Consider the following 23,597-nt stretch of genomic DNA (forward strand, 5'->3'; position numbering starts at 1 on the left):
TTGATGGTTGATGATGATAACAGTCAGTGGTAGCAGCTCCTTAACAGCATTCACTAGTACATACCATATCAACACGCACTGGGAGATAACAAACAGCCACAGGTTCATAACAGCAGACTAAATCTATAACAATGACAGGTTCATAACAGCAGTCTAAATCTGTAACAAAGACAGGTTCATAATAGCGGTCTAAATCTATAACAAAGACAGGTTCCTAACAGCAGTCTAAATATATAACAAAGACAGGTACATAACAGCAGTCTTAATCTATAACAAAGACAGATTCATAATAGCAGTCTAAATCTGTCACTATCTGCGGTATGTTGTCAGACGTATCATTTAGGTGAGATGGAAATCCTAAACGGACTAGGACTAGTTGCTATAACCCAGTGAATTCCTCTGAGCCAGAATCTCCAGATTAGTCTGTGAGAGACCGGCACAGCAGGGCCTGACAGGACTGGGACTGGCTACTGGAAGAAGTTACACTCCAAATACGGCCAGCATTGCCATGAAGACCCATGATAGGGATGGAATGTATTTTACTGTAATTTTCAGGTATTCTGTCTAGTTTTCTTCATGTTTTTTCCAAATGTATTTTTTATTCCACTCTTGTTCCTGTCTATATGTAGGCCTCATTCTCTTTCCTCATGTATGTAGTACAGGTCAAAGTTTAATTAAATATCATTTTTCCCAGGATGCACTGGGCTTCGAGGGCAGCTGTCATGGGTAATGTTGGAACTAATTTGTCATCTGGAGAGAGAACGACAGTAAACCTGCCAGCAGAGAGAAACATGTCAAGAGAATAATGCACATAGAGATGGAGAAGAAGAAAGGATGGAGAGACAGCGACACCATAGAGAAGAGAGAAAGAGAGAGAGATAGGAGGAAGAAGAGACTGTAATCCTGTCTAATTCACTTAGTGAAGTGCTGAGGGGGCAAGACACTAAGAGGATTGGGACATTCTCTAAATTAGATTAGTAAAAATAACAAAGTGCAAGGAGAGGTGAGAAGAAGTGTGGACATGTGGGCACATGGACACAGGCCAGGGGGACAGGACAGTGGGGCAGGCCAGGGGGACAGGACAGGGGGACAGGCCAGGGGGACAGGACAGGGGGCAGGCCAGGGGGACAGGACAGGGGGACAGGACAGGGGGGCAGGCCAGGGGGACAGGACAGGGGGACAGGCCAGGAGGACAGGACAGGGGGCAGGACAGGGGGACAGGACAGGGGGACAGGACAGGGGGACAGGACAGGGGGGCATGCCAGGGGGACAGGACAGCAGAGGGGGACTAAGGATGATAATGGACATGTTTACTGACAGACATCAGAACAGGTTGACGTAGTGCTCCTGTTTGAGACTTCTCTCCAAGTCAGAGAAGGAACCAGAATCCCCTAGTTAGTTCTACTTCAATTTAACCCTAATTCTAAGGCTGACCTACACCCTTTCCCTCCCTCCTCCAACCCTGACTACGCTAAAATCAGACTTCTCTCACAAACAAATCTAATCCTGACAATAATCTCAGTCCAAGACATTAACAATAATCTTTGATCCAAACACTGACTTTTACTCTCGATAATAACTAGGTGTTAAACTTTAAGCCCCAGTATTGACTTAGTAAAAGTATATAACATGATTGTCAGTCAAGTGTTGCTCCAGTGATAGGCCTGACCATAATACTGATCTTATTACTACACTAAATTCAATTGAGCATACTGTGCATACCCTTTAAATGAATTATGGAGTGAGTCATTCCTGTTAAAACTCTATTTGAGATAAATCATAACAATAATAATCACAGAGAGACCGGCACAGCAGGGCCTGACAGGACTGGGACTGGCTACTGGAAGAAGTTACACTCCAAATACGGCCAGCATTGCCATGAAGACCCATGATAGGGATGGAATGTATTTTACTGTAATTTTCAGGTATTCTGTCTAGTTTTCTTCATGTTTTTTCCAAATGTATTTGTATTCCACTCTTGTTCCTGTCTATATGTAGGCCTCATTCTCTTTCCTCATTTATGTACTCCAGGTCAAAGTTTAATTAAATATCATTTTTCCCAGGATGCACTGGGCTTCGAGGGCAGCTGTCATGGGTAATGTTGGAACTAATTTGTCATCTGGAGAGAGAACGACAGTAAACCTGCCAGCAGAGAGAAACATGTCAAGAGAATAATGCACATAGAGATGACCATAATACTGATCTTATTACTACACTAAATTCAATTGAGCATACTGTGCATACCCTTTAAATGAATTATGGAGTGAGTCATTCCTGTTAAAACTCTATTTGAGATAAATCATAACAATAATAATCACAGAACATTTTCATAAAAACTATTATAATAATAACTTGATTTGTATCGCACTTCTTAATACAAGTAACAAAGTGCTTCACGTCATAAAATAAAAGTACTAACAAAGAAACAAAAACAAGAGGAAGGAGAAATGAAAAAAGGAAGATAGCTAATTCAAATCATACATTGAAATCAAACATTAAAAGCATCTTTATAAAAGTGCATCTTCACAATATAAAAAGAGTCACTGAATCTGCAATATGATGGAATTAACAGTAATCGCAGTGATAATGATAGAATATGATTACATTCATACTGTAGTTCTATTACCACTAAGAGGTTTTCAGCCTTGTCATATCAAACAACCAATATCAGAATTAGACACCATTTAAAGATTCAAATGGACATCCATGACGCCATTTGGTGGATTGAAGAGAAATACAGTGAATGGTACATAGAGCTTGACAGGGATAGACATAAGCTATTTGTTAAGGTTGGTCATATTTAGATGTAAATTTACAACCAATAGCATATTAGGATTAGGCTTTATGTCATAGGGAATACAGGATTTTGGGGATTGTAAATGATCACAGATGGTATTTAAAACAAAGGCAGACAAATTGTCTCCATCTTCTCTATCTACAAAATGTAACTTTCTCTCTCAGCGTCTGTCTTCTTCCTCTTTTAAGTCTTATTTTGGACTTTATGAGATGAACAAATTCAATGGATTTTCCTCCTTTCAATAAAGGAATTTTGCACCCATAGAATTGGAATTGACTTGTAATCAGCTTGATTTACAAACAAAACATGTGGTATGCAGTATCCTTTGATTGGCTCCTTTCTGTTCACATAACCTCCCAGTTGTTTTAACCAACAATAAATGACAAACGATTGTAGATAAAGAACCATCCAACCTATCCCTGAGAGCAGTCTAGAACCTTGCCTAGAACCCAGTCTTCAACCAAAAGAACCTAAGCATGCCACCGCGTTCTCACAAACAATGGTCCCCCCACCCAACTCTTATGTGACGCCAATTGTAGATAATGTGACGATTGTAGATAAAGAACCATCCAACCTATCCCTGAGAGCAGTCTAGAACTTTGCCTAGAACCCAGTCTTCAACCAAAATAACCTAAGCATGCCACCGCGTTCTCACAAACAATGGTCCCCCCCCCCCCACACACACACACCTTCTAGTTCCATCCAACCTTTCCCAGAGAGCAGTCTAGAACCCAGTCTAGAACCCAGAGCCAGAGAACCCAAGCATCCTACATGCCATCATGTTCTCACAAACAATGGTCCCCCCAACTCATCTCTTACGTGACGCCAATTCATCTCTGTGAAACTATGCCTCGGACAGAACAGAATTGGGAAATGTGATTTATTTTTCATTTACTTTTATTCCTTATAACCCACCCACCCCGCTCGTGCAGAATGTTGGGGTGGACGGGTGGGGGGGTTGTTGGGTTGTTGGGATTAGGAATCGATTAAGAGTAAATTAGACTGTAGGGCTGGCTACGTCTCGCAGGGCCGCCGGCCCGGCCGCAAGATGATTACAGTATTTACAGAACAGCCCGGTGTCCAGCTTGTTTGCCAGGGATTAGAGGCAAAGAAATGAATCATATTTTTAAGTCCTAAGTGTATCTGTGTCTCCCACTCTGTCCCACTCCGTGTCTGTCCTTTACTAGTCCATATGCTGCTCCCAGGGATTACCATGGGGGAGTTTCTGGTCCTCTCGTCTGTTTCCTCCATCGCTCTACTCCTCTTTCTCATCTCTTATCCCTCTCCTTTCTTTTCATCTCTCTTTCCTCTCCTGCCTCATTTCTCATTTCTCATATCTCTTTATCTCTCTCTCTATTCCTCTCTCTCCTATTTGTCTCTCTCACTCTCTACCATGTCTCTGCTCCCTGACTGTAGACACGCAAATGAATACAGGGGCAGCAGGTACCCTAGCAGTTAAGAGCGTTGGACAAGTAATTGAAAGGTCGCTGGTACAAATCCCCGAGCTGGCAAGTTGGAAAATCTGCCGTTCTGCCCTTGAGGAAGGCAGTTATCCCCCAACAACTGCTCACAAGGCGCCGATGATGTCAATTAAGGCAGCCCCTCGCACCTCTCTAATTCAGAGGATGCATTCAGTTGTGCAACTGACTAGATATCTCCTTTCTTAATCTGCACTATCTTTTAGGTATCCTTACCATCTATGTCAGGAGTTCCCAAAGAAATTTCACTCAGGCCCCCTTTCCAGCATTGAGTGACTCAAACATTACAACAAAATCTATGGGCGAAAAAACCTAGCTAAAAAACGATATCTGACATGGACTAGTTGATCTGGACATTTCTGACAAGTTATAAATAGCTCTCTAAGCTATACAATGACTGACATTACAAGAAGAAAACCGATGATGCATTACCCAATTTCGAAATTGCACCTTGTGCATTCTACTGTTACAACTTTCAAGAGTAAGTTGAAAGCCGGACCGAGTTCCTAAAACATATATAAATAAATAAAAGGAAGTCACATAGATTATATAATCTATGTAACTCCCTCTGTGGACATCATGTTGAAAGATCTACAGAGCAAGAATATTTTTCACCAATGAGATTTTCATCTGAACAGTGATGCTGTGCCATTACAGTCCTAAAACAAACCTTGACCCAATTATGTCAATGCCATACTCAGTTGATAGTGTGGAAGTATTTTTTATACAAATCAACAAATATCACAATGGACTCATAAAACAGGTATTCTAGATGGTTGTACAAAGTTTTATTTAGGCTCAATCACCAGGGCCCATATTCAGAAATAGTCTGAGTAAGAGTGCTGATCTAGGATTGGTTTGGTCTTTTAGATAATAATTAATATGATGACATGGACAGGAAGGACCCTGATCCTAGACCAGCACTCCTACTCTGAGATGCTTTGTGAATACGGTCCCAGATGTTTTATTTTTTATTTTTACATGCGTTGGTCTTTTTACAACCAATTGTCCAGTGCACTTTTCATAACACTGGTCTAGCTGACCTTACTGACAAAGCACATGGAAATATATGTTAGCCATCCAAATCCCTACCTCTCTCATGTCTCTGTTTTAGGAGGTTAATCAATGGGCTCCCACAGACTTAGGCCTACTTCTAATCTTCATAACTGGCATCTACCTTGTTCTTTCTCCTCTCAACATCTCCCCTCTCAAACTTTTACATGGATTAGAGTAGTGTCCCCGGACGTCACATTTCAGTATCTGTATGTATGACAGATACTTTACCTCCTGCTCTCTTTGCAGGGATACAAGGATACAACAGGATAACACATGTAAGAGTGGGAAAGTGATCTAGGAGAGGCCTGCGATCTAAATAGCAGTTGCTTCATTCTTATTGGTTGGATGATTAAGTGCCACTAAAGTGTACAATGAAGTTGGACTGCTGCTGTTCATTGCACACGTCATTGCACACTGGTAGGATTGTGTTATTACTTTGTTGGGCACATTTTTATGCACGTGGTTATTATGCAAGCATTTATGTACCAGTTTTAAAAGAGGAATGTTACATATTTGATTTGATCTGTGGTGTGTCAACATAGTGAATGAGCTTTTCAGCATAATGAACTAGATGTAATCAGTGTGTAGGGATAATCTTTGATTGTTCTGGTCTTTGATGAAATGTTATTTACTTAGCTGCAAAGCAATTTTTCTCTCGGACAACAAAGTTATACTACTCCTATTAGTAGTACTGTATCCATCAACCACCAGTTGGTCTTTTAGCCTGTTGTGTGGCTCAGGGTACAGGAACATGGCCATGAAACTCAATGAACCCATAGGTTTTCTTCAGTTGTTTAATGTCTTAAAACTAAATAGCTATCCCATGTAGAGGCGGGGGTGGGCAAACACACAGGAGATATGTCTGATATACAACTGCTAAAGAGGGGGAGTCATTGGTATCAGAAAAAAAGCATAGGATAGAAGGCAAATAATTAAAGTATATGATCAAGAACTATACACAGCATTGTATCCTATCACCACTAACTTTATTGGATAAACCCCTGAATTTGAAAAACAGTGTTCAGAAAACAGGAAAATAAAAATTGACAGTCTTCTAGAAATTAAGAGTGAGAGTTGCATTTTCAAGTAAAGTTTAATATTTACAAAAATAGCAACAAACAGAATAATAGCAATATTCATAATAGCTTTAGAATTAATAATAATAATTATTATTATTATAGTAATAATGATAATATTAACTTCAAACAAATTACCACAATTTTACTTCAAAGGACTCACAAATTTAAAGAAACATAATATGTTACACTCTAATACAAAAAGATGAAATGATACATCAACACAAAATGGTACCCCTCGCCCCTTTACAGGTAACAACTGAGAGAAGCTCCATGCTTTCTGTGCAAGGCTAGCGCAATCATGGCCAGACCCTTCCCTTTCTACTGTTGAGTCTTCTCTCCTGCAAATATCTCATTGTAACAGTATATTCGGCAACAGGGTTAGTTAAGTCATTAAGGGAAAATGTTGTATTTAAGTACTGGTGACGTAATCATCAAAGTCCCCCTCCCCCCACACCCAACAAACACAGAGTTGGATAGAAACGCAAAGGCTACACATTTGTCATCCTTGCATATCCCAGAATGCCTTGTGCCCAGATGTGATTCATTCCACGATTGGTGCTCAAAGACAAGAGGTCTGTTACTAACCCGATAGCCCTAACCCAGCCCCCCTCACTTACACCCTTACCACCCTTGCACTCCAACACACTGCCTGCCAAGGGTCACCTCCCTTCAAAGCTACTGGGGAAAAAGATACATAAATAGTTATGGTATCAACTTGACAGTACCAAAGACCCATGTTATCCTTGCTTTACCCATCCCCTCTTGCTTATTGAGAAACACATGCATGTCTGTGCAGCTGTCTGTGTGTCTGCCTGTGTGTCTGTTTGGCTCCAGGATCTCTCAATTCACCAAAAATGAAAAGCAGCTTCATAACAAAAATAAACCATAAAACAAATGACAGAGGGAAAAAGAAAACAACATTGTCCCCATTGGAGTCAGGCTTCACCTATGGCTGGAACTCCCTCTGTTTGTTCAATATCAAATTCAAGGCAGAGTCATTTTCTTCATTACAACGTACACAACTTTCAATTGTTATGAAGTAATTACAAAAATAACCACTGGATCAAATTTGGTCTAAAGTCAAGGCCAGCCCACCCATCTTGGGGGTTGAATTCCACTTTTACCATTAAGCACAACAAGACCACTAAAGGAGTGACAGATCTTGTTCAGAAATCAACTTGGGGTTGACTATCAGCTACCTGACCAATGGGATCCATTGCAACCAATATTTTAATCTCCTTTTTTCTCTTTTCTCCTCTTTTTAAATCAATTGTTCATTCCCTCCATCAAATTGATACTTCATCCATCCTTCAAATTGCAATCTCTATTCATTTGGTCCACAAAATCCTGATTATGGCATACAAGAATGGACCTTTGTCAATTATGCTGTTTTTCTAAATGTAATCATGAAATTATAAATGTATTCAATTTCATTCTACAGGTATTGCTTTCAATAGTGTGGTATGTATTCCTTTTTAAAATCGGTTCTCAATTTTGGTATCTCAATTCTCTTTTTACATATCGATTTGTTTGTCATCACTTCTATATGACTAACTTTATTACCTCAATGTCCCATTGATTGTGCATCCTCACATTGATAATACTGTATTAATTGGAGATCATTGATTTAACAATATTGATGTGGTCACTGATTTCTTGTCACCTTCCCAAAAATCACAAAGCCCAACATCATTGGATCTGCTTCCACATTGCTTTCCATAACACAAAAAATAATGACATTTTCTCAGTCAGTGAGTTCATGGACTGAAATGATTAGTTGACCATCTATGTGTCCAAGTCTTTAACACTGAATGGAATGGGAGCTTCTCCTGGTTGGTCCCTTCCTTACCTCCTCCCCCCTACAAGACCTGGAACTTCCAGGAGTTCTGGTCTTTGTAGTCCAGGCAGTCAGCTGCGTTGAAGTTGAGTTTCCAGGAGGCAGCTTGGTCCTTGTAGTCCAGGCAGTCGACGGCCCCGAAGCCCAGCGAGGCGGCTGTGTAGCCCTGCGAGGACAGAGAGGCAGGGGACTGGCTGAGGTGCCCGCTCATGCAGGTGATGGGGCTGAGGGCGCCCCCGGTGGCGGAGAGCTGTGAGTGCATGGGGGACAGGTAGGAGCTGCAGTCCAGGCCAGTGAAGTAGGAGGACGAGCCTGCGTAGCTCTGGGTGTAGGCCGGGGCCTGGGTGTAGGTCATGGGGTAGGCAGAGGAGCGCTGCATGCAGGGCGTGGTGGAGGCTGACAGGGGATCTGGCAGCGGGGAGATGGAGGCAGGGCTCCAAATGGACACAGTCGCGTTGGCACTGCTGGAGCTAGGGGTGATGGCGGTGCCAGGGGGAGGGGGTACTGGACTGTAGGAGACGTTAGTGTTGGCACTGGCCTCCGAGTTGGCCTCTCGGGCTGGAGAGGCCTTCTTCTTGGGTGGACGAGGTTTAGACTGACCCGTGCTCTGCTGCGCCTGCTGGCGGCATTTAGCACGGCGGTTCTTGAACCATACCTGTGGAGGAGCACATGGTGAGTTCTCAGACAACTCAGCTCCCATTCTGGCCAAACAATCACTGAAGTTTTGTAAAAAGACAATTGAACCACACTTTAATTTTTGCAAGATAATTTAACAAATTCTGGTGGGCATTTATGCATGAGTGTATATATCCTGTTTATTACCTGTACACGAGACTCTGGTAGGTTGATCTTGAGGGCCACTTCTTCCCTCATGAAGATGTCGGGGTAGCGCGTTTTGGAAAACAGTGCCTCCAAGATGTCCAACTGTGCGCGCGTGAACGTGGTCCTTTCCCGACGCTGCTTTCTGGGGATGTCTAAAATACACCCACACACATTTATTTATTTTTTCTTATATTTCGTTAACTCATCGTATATTTGGTTTTGTGAACATTTTCCCCCTTTGCCAACATGCTTTCAAATGGAACATGAGAAAAAGAGAACGGAAGAACGAACTATGAATCACTTGTTTGGTGTACAAATGTTGTCGAATTGCCAAATGAAATAATAGTCTAAATTCAATTATGCTCATTTAGAATTGAATTCGTGTATATTCGTGTAATAAAATGTTACTAGTAAGTACTTATACTGAGGCATACATGATGTTCTCTACTAAAACATATATTGTATATTCAGGGACGCTTTGTTTCCAATGTTATAGAAAATAAAGTCGTTTATTTTGTTACATCATTAGATAAACAATACTAATTTTAATATTGGTTAAAATATATAGGCTATATATATATTTCCCTTTATTACAAATGTGTGTTAGTTAATGTTCGAGTGTTCTATCTTTAATAAGAATATTTCACATTATCCATTGATTCAGATTAACACTGTGGCTTTATAAAACATAAACAAACATGAAATAAAATACGTTTGATAAAGGGAACGAACAGTATCTTGATAAAACATGAATATTTTCAAATGAAGCTCTATAAACCTTGATTTCACAACTGACAGGAACCTACAATATATAGAATTACAGGTCTTTGTGAATTAGACAGGTGTTCATAACGCCCTGGATAAATCATTGAACAAAAACAACAGCATTTTTTCATACAAATAGTTGTTACACTTACACATCAAGTATGTAGGTCATCTCATTTTAAAGCTGCCATTTTACTCCTAGGCCCTTGAAACGAGTTACTATGGACGTTGAGGTTTGTTGTAAGTGCGCATAAGGCATTTCAGTTTGAAACAATGTAGTTCAATGATGACCCTCGAAATTTGGCATCAGCTAAGAATAATATATGGAGTCCGTAGTATGAATATATATTATCCACAATTCGCTGTCATAAGTCTAACAATAAGAACGAAAACAACATAATGGATGCTCCTTTTACGCACTCGTTGCTCATGGATAGGTTATCAGTACCGCTTGGAATTGAGGCTGAATTCCGCCAGTTTCTCCATAATATAAAGTGCAATTGTTGAGACAAACAGTTCTAAAACATGCAAAAGTTAAAAATATTACTTACTTGGGTATCCGACGGCAGAGTGAAGTAGATCCATGCCCGGGCCAGACAGAGTTAACCCGTTCATGGCGTAATGAGGCTGCTTAATGTAGGACATCATGCCTGTGCCGGCTTTAAAACGCTCCCTCACCCTCTCTCTCTCTCTCTCTCTCTTACACTCAGGCCGGGGGCCGGGTCTTCTGCTATTCTCCAAGGTGTGTCCCTCTCTCTCTCTCTCTCTCTCTCTCTCTCTCTCTCTCTCTGTCCCTCCCTCTCTCTCTTTCTCTCTGTCACTTGTTTTTCTTTATAACTGTCGATCTGCTTTTAGTTTTAGTTTTCCTCTTTTGTCTCTGACCCTGTCGCAGTATTTTGCCAACCTTTGAGGCTACAGTAGCACCTGTGCTCGCCGGTAAAGAGTTCAGGTGCAGGGCGCCGGTACTTCTTGTTCTGCTGCCTTCACACCTGTTGATCAAGCTGTTTCAAAGCACAGCCAATAGGTATTGTGGTGCCGGTGTATTTTTTTTATTTCACTTACAAAGTAGCCTGAAACCAACTATTAAACACACTAACCAATGGTATGATCACAGTTTTAAGTGTGATAAACCTTTCAATCCAAGACGTGCGCTTTCGAAGTGCGCATCGGCGTCAAGAAGGGAAGGTATGGTTCCTTATTCTTCGCGTGTCAGATCTAGCGTACCCTGGACAGAGCTCGAGCCTGTCTGTTGAAGCAAAGAGGATCAAGTCGTGCCTCCCGTGAGTGGCGATAAGCAGGGGTGAGAATTCGGAACTGAGCGAACCAAGAAAGAAGTTGGCTAATTAGAGTGAATGTCTTGCGCGGAGTAGACGCTGACCCCTCCCTCCCTCTCTCTCTCTCTCTCTTTCTCTCTCTCTCTCTCTCTCTCTCTCTCTCTCTCTCTCTCTCTCTCTCTCTCTCTCTCTCTCTCTCTCTCTCTCTCTATCTCTCTCTCTCTCTCTCTCTCTCTCTCTCTCTCTCTCTCTCACTCTCTCTCCCTGTCCCTGTCCCTGTCCCTGTCCTGACACACACTTTGCACTTTGTTGGATTTGATTCCGTCTTTCTTTTCACAGCACAGCACACCATTCACATTCATCCAGTCAAATAAAACAACAGTTTGATATGTGTAGGCTAAAGAACAACAGGTGGACACAAACCAAATTGAACACTGGCGAGACAAACTGATTTGCCCTGTTATTTTTTAGGATCTTCTTTATCCATATTCGGGTTAAAAGGGGAAACTTTGGTATTACAATTTGGAATAAAAACGTACAGTAACTGCATAGCCTACCAATCCACTTAACCAAAAAAATAGAATGTTACACTGATTCATGAAAGTTAAATTGTGAAATTAAATAGATGTGCCACTCATCGTTTCTGAGTAGCCTATACGTTTTGTTAAAGACAAAAGGACAAGCTATTTTCCTGGAGACGAAGAGGACCTTTAGGAGTTGAATAGCAGTGCTGCACTATCAGGGAAAGCCATCAGAAGAGTACATCCGTATCGAATCTCTTGTCTTGTTTGGGGAGAGCACATTTCATTCATTTTACACCGCTTTTAAAAAACAGAAATAATTGGGCGATGTAGTCTGAGTGAGGAAGTTCAAGGGATGGAAGGGGCTGGGGGTGGAGTGGGTGTACAAGCAGGATTAAAACTACACAAAGGCCGCGTTGTTCTCTATTAAATCCCCTACTGATCCCCAACATACTCCATCTTTTGCTATTCCTCTTTCTGTAATAATAATAATAATAACAATAATAATACTTATAATTATGATAATACACAAAAATAAAATAATAATAATAATAATAATAATGGAATGCTGTTATTTGTTATAATATTATAATTAACAGGGATAACAGTGCATAGTATTATTGTCTATCAAAATAGTAACATGATAACAACATTATGGTCATGATTGTAATTTAAATCCATACATTTTTTAAGTCTCTTGGTGCATTTCATTCCAAATAAGTGGGTGAATTATTATTGGCAAACTTTGCAGAAGTCTATTTAAGTTGTTCTCGTTAGCGCATGTCCCTCTGCGCATTTAATTATAAATCATGACCATAATGGTTTGATTGATAGTTCCGTCTGTTGTGGTGTAAAACAATGTTAGAGGCAGCATTAAGATTGGCCAAAAATGTATAATAAACCGCAAAGCCACTTGTTGTTGAGTTGGGACTCTGAACATTGCGTTGCTGTAGGTTACTTTGTCCAGTGTTTTTATTCGTTGTAGAAATCTACCCAGGTGATGCAAATGGTCTGTCTAAAGTTTTGCTGATGCATTTCTTTAAATGCGACGAGTTGTTGTCCATCCTGCGATTGTTGGCCTGTGCCTCATCCTATCCCTGTGGCCAGACAATTTCACAGTGTCCAAAGCCGATTCTCTGCTCTTGTTAATTGAATCGGATTTCTTATAGTTTAAAATCCACACAGACCCATGTACTGCCCAAACTGTATAAGGGGTTTATCTGAATCTGTAAAGCCACGGCGGAGATATAAAGAGAGAGAGACTATACCCGCATGTTGAACATTTTAAATCTCAAATAAACGTCTTTACCTGCGGCATCTGCCAGTGCGCACAGCGTGAGTATGTGTGTTGTTTTAACAGTCCAACTTTGGAATATCTGTTTCAAGAGGCCACATCACCTGCTCAACTAGGCTATCAGGTATGGTTTTGGTCTTTACATTTTCATATAGATAATATTGAAAGCTGGCGATCGAAATAGCCTATTATTTGTAAATAGGACAAGAAGCGCAACGGTCAAGACTTCAGAACTAAGTGTCATATACTTTCTGAGAAGCAAAACCAAGAGCGCGTGTCAGAGTAGGCCTACACGTGCACTCATACATGCACCTTCTCGTCTGCCCATCTAGTTCTCGCTCTCTTACCATTCCTTCAGTACAATTTTAGTATATGCTTTTATGCGTTGAGAGAAACAATTAACATTTACAAAACATTTTAAAATATAGTATTTAACATGAATTATGTCAGTTTTTCCACGCATTTCGTGATTGTATATTCTTTAACCATGATCAAACCGGTAGCCTTTTCAAAGACAACCAAATTGTATTCATAAAAGTTATTGACTTTTTGTCAGGCACATTTCCATGCACAACATTGAAAATTCCATACTTTTTCAGATTATTTTTGTTTTTGTATACGATTGTGTTGCATAAAATGCAAATTTGATGCATTTGGTTTATCGAATTAATTCGATAAAAGGGAAAGACACGCTCGGTAAAGGTGTTTGGGTTTGACCTACACTAGCCTATTTCTTCATTCATTATTTTTAATTCTAGTCTACACGACTTTATCCTAAGATTGTGTTTAAAACGGAGGACATTCTAAATACAAAAAAATATAGCCTACAAATTGTGCATGAAGAACCACTGCATTCTGAGACATCTGGCAGTAGCCTAGCATTATTAAATGTCTAGTCTTCCGGAACATTGTAAACTCGTACCAATTTATTTTCTGAAAGTGTTGCTGTTAAAGCAATTATTTTTGATGTTGTTCTTTTGTCCTGTTAATAATAACTTTAATAATTGTTGTGAATTGGTTTTTAGGAGGTTCTTGTCTTGGAAATGTACTGTGCAGTGCAATTAATTGTACTATGGTTGCACTAGGACCCAGGGCAGATACAAATTCAGGACACAACCACCATATAAGAGGCTTACCATATCTAATCTATGCACTCACACAATAACACAAACACACACACACATACACACACATACCACTTAGAAACATCATATTATTTTAAACTGGCATGCAATCGGTCTCAGAGGCATGCATAACAACTGCTGTATTTTGATAAAATGTTCATCTTCTCCAAACTATTTTATTCCCCAGTTGACCCCGACTTCTCTCCCACTTTGTCAGAAGACTGCAGCCATATGTTGCATGATTGCTCTTGTCTAATTTAATTACCAAAGATGCAAGCTCTTTCACTATACAATTTGTCCAAGTCATGCACTCTGTTTGCTGTCTGGCTACAAAGAAAACGGATACACATTACAATAAACAATGTCTAAATGTGAAACAAACAAAATAATTGCACCAGACACGTAGTAATTGGGCTATACATGTATTGATATATTTTACTGGGGTCATTAGTTTGTGGAGCCAGTCTCCCCTCCTGGTGCCTTCTGTTGTAAAACAAGCAGAGGCTTGTATATATTCAGGCACCCACTGAAAGAACTGTCATGAATGTGAGGATGTGACTTATTAGTGAGGGATATTAATGTATTTTTAACATCCAGGCCATCTTAAGACAATGTAACCTTGATTGGTTGCGTAACCAATTTGAGTGTACTTATGTGAGTGTGTGATATCTTGGATGGACAGGGCCTATGGTCATGGATGACAGTGCTATGGCTCTCAGGGAATGTATGTGTGTGTGTGTGTGTGTGTGTGTGTGTGTGTGTGTGAGAGAGAGAGAGAGAGAGATTGTGTAAGCACAGAAAAGAGGAGATTACCCACTGATCACCACAGAGTTTAAGAGGTCACCGATATAACGCATTGGTGATGGGTTTGCATCAAGCATGGGCCAAAAAATACAAACCAAACACAACAACCCCCTCCTCCAAAACCCCCAAAACCCCACCAGTGTTAGTGTGCAGCTGCTAGAGCCCTGACATCGTGGTATTTGTTCGATACACACAGTGTGACACCAACACGCTCACACACACACACACGCACAGAGTTCAGCCGATTTATCATAATATGCTTTATCTGAAAAGTAAGTATCTTACCTCGGGATAAAGGGAGGATAGTGGGGCTTGTAGTCAGATTGGCAGAGGAAGGGAGAGGATGGAGGGAGCGAGTCTGCTGGTCCATAGGGAGGACATGAAGGAACTGTTTGGAACGAATTGATGACTGATAAGATACAGGGGCCCGTGCGCCAATATAATGGGGAAGTGTTGTACCCAGGAACATAGGTCTTTGTGGCACTGGGAGATATGATTGACAGATGGACATGGAGGGACCACCGTCGTACATAGATGAAGGGATTGATGGATGGATGACCAGGTAACCCCCGAGGAGGAGGGTAGAGTGTTTGGACCCCACTGGGGGCCTTTTCTATAGTTGGAAGGAAAAATAATAACGTGATTCCTGTTGAAGGAGTGTAGAGAGAGAGAGGAAGGGAGGGGCATAGTGGGAGGGGCGTGGGGTCGGACCTGTCCACAGAGACATAACAAGGGGCATAGCTAAATGCTTTTTACAGGTGTGTGTTTGGCTAAGAAAGACATTTAGAGTGGTTTGAACCCTTTTGTTGTGCTATGTTTTACATTTGGATTCCAATAGGTTTCTGTATGTGTCTTGCGTGATTGTGTTTTTGTATGTGATTGTCATGTGTAAATCTTGAAAATACTGCCATTTCCATTTCATCGTAAAGGGTTAATGGTGAAGGGTTAACATCCATGTCAGTGGTTGTCGTGGTATCAAGGTCAGTCTGTGTTAATAATGAAATTAAACTGATGTAGGGATTACATTGTGTAACTAAGCCAGGCAGTGACAGTAGTGGGTCTGTGTGCACAGATACACTGACTGTACAAAACATTATGAACACCTTCCTAATATTGAGTTGCACCCTTTTTGCCCTCAGAAAAGCCTCAGTTCGTCAGGGAATGGACTCTACAAGGTGTCAAAAGCGTTCCACAGGGATGCTGGGCCATGTTGACTACAATGCTTCCCATAGTAGTGTCAAGTTGGCTGGATGTCATTTGGGTGGTGGACAATTCTTGATACACACAGGAAGCTGATGAGTGTGAAAAACCCAGCAGCATTGCCATTCTTGACAGACTCAAACCGGTGCTGGCACCTACTACCATACCCTGTTCTAAGGCACTTAAATATTTTGTCTTGCCTATTCACCCTCTGAATGGCACACACACAATCCATGTCTCAATTGTCTCAAGACTTAATTAAAAATCCTTCTTTAACCTGTTTCCTCCCCTTCATCTACACTGATTGAAGTGGATTTAACAAGTGAGATCAATAAGGGATCATAGCTTTCACCTGGATTCACCTGGTCAGTCTATGTCATGGAAAGAGCAGGTGATCCTAATGTTTCGTATACTCAGTGTATATCATCACTTCAAATCAAATCACATTTTATTGGTCACATACACGTATTTAGCAGATGTAATTGCGGGTGTAGCGAAATGCTTGTGTTCCTAGCTCCAACAGTGCAGTAGTATCCAACAATTCACAACAATACACACATCTAAAAGTAAAATAATGGAATTAAGAAATAAATAAATATTAGGACGAGCAATGTCGGAGTGGCATGACTAAAATACAGTAGAATAGAATACAGTACATACATATGAGATGAGTAAAGCAGTAAGTATACAATATAAAGTGACTAGTGTTCCATTATTAAAATGGCCAGTGATTCCACATCTATGTATGAAGGGCAGCAGCCTCTAAGGTGCAGGGTTGAGTAACCGGGTGGTAGCCGGCTAGTGGTGGCTATTTAACAGTCTGATGGCCTTGAGATAGAAGCTGTTTTTAAGTCTCTCGGTCCCAGCTTTGATGCACCTGTACTGACCTCGCCTTCTGAATGATAGCGGGGTGAAAAGGCTGTGGCTCGGGTGGTTGATGTCCTTGATTATCTTTTTGGCCTTCCTGTGACATCGGGTGCTGTAGGTGTCCTGGAGGGCAGGCAGTGTGCCACCGGTGATGCGTTGGGCAGACCGCACCACCCTCTGGAGAGCCCTGCGGTTGCGGGCGGTGTAGTTGCCGTACCAGGCGGTGATACAGCCCGACAGGATGCTCTTTATATTTACATTAGTAGTTCCTGCTTTATGTTACATACATTGTTTTATGTTTTATGTATATTACAGTATAATGTAAATTAGAGTTAATGGATCCTATGATATGGTAGCATAGCACTTCTCATTATGAACGTGTATTAAAGGAGCAATCTGTGATTCAAACAACAGCAAAGCAAAAATGGATGTACCAATCCCAGATTGCCATTTGTTATCACAGGCCATTCAGTCTGGGTACATTTGTTAGGATAGGGTTCCTACTACAGTATATGTGCATGGGGAAGTTTAAAGATTTACAATGTAGTAAGCCTTGTATAGGGTTTCTTATAAGACGGATGGGTAGGTAAAGTAAAAATGGCCTATGCCCAGACACCTTTGAATTACTATCTCTATGAACTATTGCTTCTGTGTGAAAATATTGGGCCTTCTCATTATACAGTCCAGGTCTGGTGCTGCTCACCAAGATATTTACTCATCAATTATTCTGCCCATTGTTTATGCATCTAATCAGTCCTGCCAAACTCTGAGAATGTGTGCTATGCTGTATATCAATATGAGACATACTGAAAAAATGGTAATTAAATAATGCTTTCAAAGTTTTCATGTTTGCATTCATTCATGGTTAGATTATGTTATCTGTCTATTTTTGCAAGGGTTTTGTTGTTGATTGTATTATCAATATTCCTGTCTTATTAAAGTTAGTATTGTAAAGATATTGGATATTGACGGAGACACATTGTGTTGCAGTGTTAATACACAGTCCTCAGCCAGGATTTGTGACTGCGTCTGAGGGCAGACGGGCAGATTCCTAATCCTGTGCAGATGGCAGCAGGTGGGGTCTGGGACTGCATGTGTCAGCAGGGCAGGCAGCAGTTTAACTGTGCTAATGGCCAGTGTTTAGAGTAGACACCCTGTCTTGGCCTGGACCACACTGTCCTGTCTGGGGATTACACAGGTTAACACCTGCCATGCTGCTTCAACATGCACTGGGCCTCCACTCAAATTACCTTTTCAATTATCTTTTGGTAAAATCCACTACATTTCAACCTATGCTGCTATGTCACATAGCATAAGTGTACTTACTAGTATCAATTCATGCAATCTTTTATTGGTATACATTTATCAAATATGTATAATCTGTCAAATGACTTTGTGACCTGCCCCTGAATTGCTAATAATTTGCACCAGTCCCCCCCCCCCCCCCCCCTCCCCCTTCAAGGAATACGAGCTGCAAAGTTGACCAAGTCTTTCTCCCATTTCATCCCTCCTTGGAGTAGGGGACAATATGTATTTGTATTTGTACTGTACATCCATTTAGAGAGGGCATTCTGTGGTGGACAGGGCTAGAGTTAACAACTCTGCAGTAAGACAGGCGTAATATAAGAGAAGCAGGACACAAAGTACGTGAGGATGGCTGGGGGGTAGTTTGGAGGGGTGCCATGCCCCCAGTCCATCAATTGGAGAATTTTCCATTTTTCAAACACCTGAAACAGCTTTTTCCTGCAATCTAGAGCCATAATCATTATGCTTGATTCTATGTCAAGAATATGTATATTTTTCTGCATATCTAAGCATACCTCTTGAGCTGTCTGTATGCTCCTGACAGGTGGTTCTTTTTTAAAAGAAACTAAATATGCTTCTCTGCATCTCTGCTAAAATGTGTGTAAAAGATTGAAAGGAATGTGAGTCTTATTCAGTACATTTAGTTATTGCTTGCTTTTCTAAAGTCTACTAACCTTGCCAGCAGGCATGCCAGCTAAGCTAGTTAGACAAGCTAGCTACTCTAACTTGATTGATAGCCTGAAATGGCTTCTTGGTAGCTAGTTATGAGGGTGGGACATTGGGAACCTAAAGCCAACTTCATAAAATTGCTAGGTGGCTAGCTAGTAGTATTACAGAGAACCCCCCTTTGCCCCCTATGGGCATGACGCCTCTGAAGAGAAGTTATGTTCCAATAGTGTCAGTGTGTTTGGAGGAAGAACTCTGGTTGTTAATCACAAAGTAAATTTGTTGCCGCATAAAACTAAGAGCAGTGTGAGGATATTTTCCTTTCTTTTCACATTTCTAGAACACATCAGTAACTCATCTACTACACTAATTCTGTTAATACTACTGAAAATAAATCCATAGTTATGTTATTCTTAGACAGACTCAATCTAAATTCATAGATTTAACCATTCATTCAAACCGCTCGTCAGAAATAGAGCCTAATGTCTGATTCATAGATGCCTGTGTAACCAGGCTGGCAGGGTTGTGCTATAGGTACCAGACACAGCCCAGGGTAGGGTAGGGTAGGGTAGGGTAGGGTAGGTTAGGGTAGGGTAGGGTAGTGTAGGGTAGGGTAGGGTAGGGTAGGGTTGGGTAGGTTAGGTTAGGTTAGGGTAGGGTAGGGTAGGGTAGGGTAGGGTACGGTAGTTTAGTGTAGGGTAGGGTAGGGTAGGGAAGGTTAGGGTAGGTTAGGGTAGGTTAGGGTAGTGAAGGGAAGGGTAGGTTATGGTAGGGTAGGGTAGGTTTTGGTAGGGTAGGTTAGGGTATGGTAGGGTAGGTTAGGTTAGGATAGGGTAGGTTTTGGTAGGGTAGGTTAGGTTAGGGTAGGGTAGTGTAGTGTAGTGTAGGGTAGGGTAGTTTAGGGTAGGGTAGGGTAGGTTACGGTAGGGTATGGTAGGGTAGGTTTTGGTAGGGTAGGGTAGGTTAGGTTAGGTTAGGGTAGGTTAGGGTAGGGTAGGGTAGGGTAGGGTAGGTTAGGGTAGGTTAGGGTAGGGTAGGGTAGGGTAGGGTAGGGTAGGGTAGGGTAGGGTAGGGTAGGTAGGTAGGTAGGTAGGTAGGTAGGTAGGTAGGTTAGGGTAGGGTAGGGTAGGGTAGGGTAGGGTAGGGTAGGGTAGGTTAGGGTAAGGTAGGGTAGGGTAGGGTAGGGTAGGGTAGGTTAGGGTAGGGTAGGAACACACTGCTCTCCATAAGGCATCGCATATGAGACCACGCATGAATGCACATATTAGCTTTATTGTTTGTGCTGGGGCACATTGGGAGTGTGTGTGTGTGTGAGTGTGCCCATGTGTCCTGACAGATAATGTGTGTGGTGGTGTGTTGGTGGGCCTGAATGGGTCGCGGGGGTTGAGTGGGGTAAGAGGGGTGTACAGTGGCTTGGGGACCCTCCCCTGGCCCATATGGCAGCAGACAGCAGTAGTAATCAAGGAAGTGGAGCAACAGGCCTGAGCCCTTATAATCCCTAGCCACACTCTGACACGTGCCATGCTGACGCCTACACCACCCGCCACACAAACACACTTGGATGCATGCGCACGTACGCACAGACGCACACACACACATGCATGCAAACATGTACATCATGTACACACATACATACGTACACATACAGATGCACACAAAGAAGAGATGAGCGCCACACCATTGACATACAAAACATCTAAAAACACACTCACACATTTTTTTGTACCCCTTTTTCGTGATATCCAATTGGTAGTTACAGTCTTGTCCCATCGCTGCAACTCCCCTACGGACTCGGGAGAGGCGAAGGTCGAGAGCCATGCGTCCTCCGAAACACGACCCTGCCAAGCCACACTGCTAGCTTAACCCGGAAGCCAGCTGCAACCGGTGACCGAAGTCAGCGTGCATGCACCCCGCCCACGACAAGGAGTCGCTAGAGCGCAATGGGACAAGGACATCCCGGCCGGCCAAACCCTGCCCTAACCCGGACGACGCTGGGCTAATCGTGTGCCGCCTCATGGGTCTCTCAGTCGCGGCCAGCTGCGACACAGCCTGCGATTGAACCCGGGTCTGTAGTGGTGCCTCATGACCGCTGCGCCACTCGGGAGGCCCCAATTTTCTTACATTTTTGTCATTTAGCAGACACTCTTATCCAGAACGACTTACAAAATAAATTAGGCTTAAATGCCTTGCTCAAGGGAACACCTAAAGTTTATTTTCACCTAGTCAGCTCAGGGATTCGAACCAGCGACCTTTCAGTTACTAGCCCAACATTCTTAGCTGCTAGGCTACCTGCCACCCTGCACTCATACTGTTTACCAACTGCATACTACCATGCTTGCCTTACCTACACAGGTACTACTCACGAAAGGGTAACATAGAGTACACAGTCTGTCACAATAAGTACAATAAACATTGGCACACACATTACTGTTTGTTTATTTATTTGGATCCTCGTTAGTTAAAGCATCAGCTACTCTTCCTGGGGCCCACAAAAAACACAACACAGGACAAGTAACAGAACACTGATACACTGATAGACAAGGACAGTCACACAATTTTAAAATACAACGATATACAAACAATACAACAAAAAAATTATGCACGAACCAAGGGTGTCATTCATGCACTTTGTGAAATGCTGTCACACACACTCATAGACGTGCAGGAACTTCTACAGCACAGCTGTCTCACTGTATATCGTAACTACACACATCTATCCTCATTTAATGCACAAATAAATCACAGGGCCACATTTGCACATACATTTACATACCTTAACACAAATTATCAATTTATCACAAAACACAATGTTAACCCACCAAAACTCACATTGCACGCACACAGACACACACACAAACCCCTTTGCGGTGACGCACAAGGACACACTCTCACAATGGTCCTCTTATTGTTAATTGGCTGTTTAATCCTGTGGAATGTCTCTAATTAGTACACGCTGGCGGGTGAGGATCTTACTCAATATTACAATAGACTGGCTGTAATGGGGATCTCGGACCACACTCTCTTACCTCCCTTTCCCCAACACTCACAAACACACAACACACACTCACACACACTCATTCACACATGCACACACACACACACACACACACACATAGCAGAATCTGTAGACTGTTACAGTCACACACTGTCGCCTCATCACATGCAAAGTCATTCATACTCATGATTTTCATTTCCAATCAGGTTTCCATGATGAGGTCAGTTTGGGGTGTCAGTGACAGTAATCCAATGCATTTATATTGATTAGTAAATAGAGCATCTAGGACAGTTGAATGCTTGGCATTTGAAGAAAAAAATATGCACATCTAATACATATGATAAATGACAAACGGATAATCATTAGCTACAGTACACCATTCAATAGAACACACTTTTTCTTACTCCCTCAGACGTACTTCAGAAGCCATTATCTGGCAACAAGTCATGTTATTGGATGTCTTGCTAACTGTTGGCAAACAGTACTGTAAACCTTGAGCTCACTTTACTGAATCTCCATGGTAGATCTAGGCCCAGCCCGGCTATAGAGTCACAAGTTGTGTTTGTCGTCACTAGACTAGGCCTCAGTGCATGAGCAATGAACCATTTACATTTTTACACTTTTAGTCATTTAGCAGACGCTCTTATCCAGAGCAACTTACAAATAGTGAGTGCATACATTTTTCATACTAGTTACTGTTTGCTAGATTTTGCTGTGATAGCTATCCCACTAAGGCCATGCATTGCTTCGCCTGCAATGGGGTGTGAACATAAAAAAAAAAAACTCTATAATATGACTGGATTCTATTCAGCCTGACTCTGATAAAACATTTCCTGATGAGGATAACAGCACCACCAAAAATGATGGAGTTAATGATGACAAGGCCTTCCAGAGCCAAGCCTGTTCACTGGGTAAAGTGCATGCTGGAGGGCATGCTGGAAGCAGACACAGTCAGCACTGGGCCTAGTGACAGGTGTCATGCTGAGTAGACTGTGTGTAAGTCTGTACAGTGACAAAGTGGTGGCAGTACTGATGCCAAGAGCTGATGATACACAGGTTAAATGATGCAGATGAGTAGTAGACAGGAATATTGAGAGGAAAGGAATGAGACAGAAAAGGGAGGGTGGAGGGAGAGGAGGTCAGACAAGAAGGAAGAAGGGGGGGGGGGGGGGGGGACGTGTCAGGTGGCGGTGGGTGGGTCGAAGGAGGACCGGGCAGCATCACTGCTGACACACTGCTGCGGTCCAAATCCCAGCTTAGTGGGTCTAAAACAGGCCCGAGAAATCTGCTGCGAGGCCCCTAATACTGAGACCGCTGTCACCCCCAATCACTCACACATGCCTAATCCCCATGCCGTGACCCAACACAGACACACACACAGCCGCCCGCCCACAGCCACCGCACACCAACACCGGGCGGCCCATTGGCCCTGGCGGGTGGCCGGTCCCAGCACTGGGTGACACGAGCTGCAGGGTCAACCTTCTGTGCCAGGGGGGAAGGGAGAAGCGCAAGGGGGGGAAGTGGGGTACAAGAGCCAGCTGAGTAGAGTTGGAGTGTTGGTTTTAGTAGTGTTTAGCATAGTAGGGATGCTATAAGATGGTTTAGGAGAATGTATGCTGTAGACCAGGACACACATACTAAAATAACCATTTCCAACAACACAGATATCCTGGTTCTATTGTCCTTGTCATATCGAATGATAAGCATTTGTTT

At 42.2% G+C, this 23,597-nt stretch overlaps 1 protein-coding gene across 1 annotated transcript; it reads right to left on the reverse strand.

Moving 5' to 3' along the window:
• Positions 1-8,269: 8,269 nt before the first annotated feature.
• On the reverse strand, positions 8,270-10,482 carry LOC311105600 (homeobox protein otx5-like; the record flags this gene model as incomplete). The annotated part of the gene is made up of 3 exons (XM_084147794.1): positions 8,270-8,902; positions 9,070-9,221; positions 10,386-10,482. 3 exons carry the CDS (start codon positions 10,480-10,482, stop codon positions 8,270-8,272), a joined length of 882 nt encoding a protein of 293 aa, XP_084003920.1.
• Between the last annotated feature and the right edge of the window lie 13,115 nt (positions 10,483-23,597).

The sequence above is a fragment of the Coregonus lavaretus genome (genome assembly GCF_964263955.1).
Source record: "Coregonus lavaretus genome assembly, chromosome: 30".
Lineage (NCBI taxonomy): Eukaryota > Metazoa > Chordata > Actinopteri > Salmoniformes > Salmonidae > Coregonus > Coregonus lavaretus.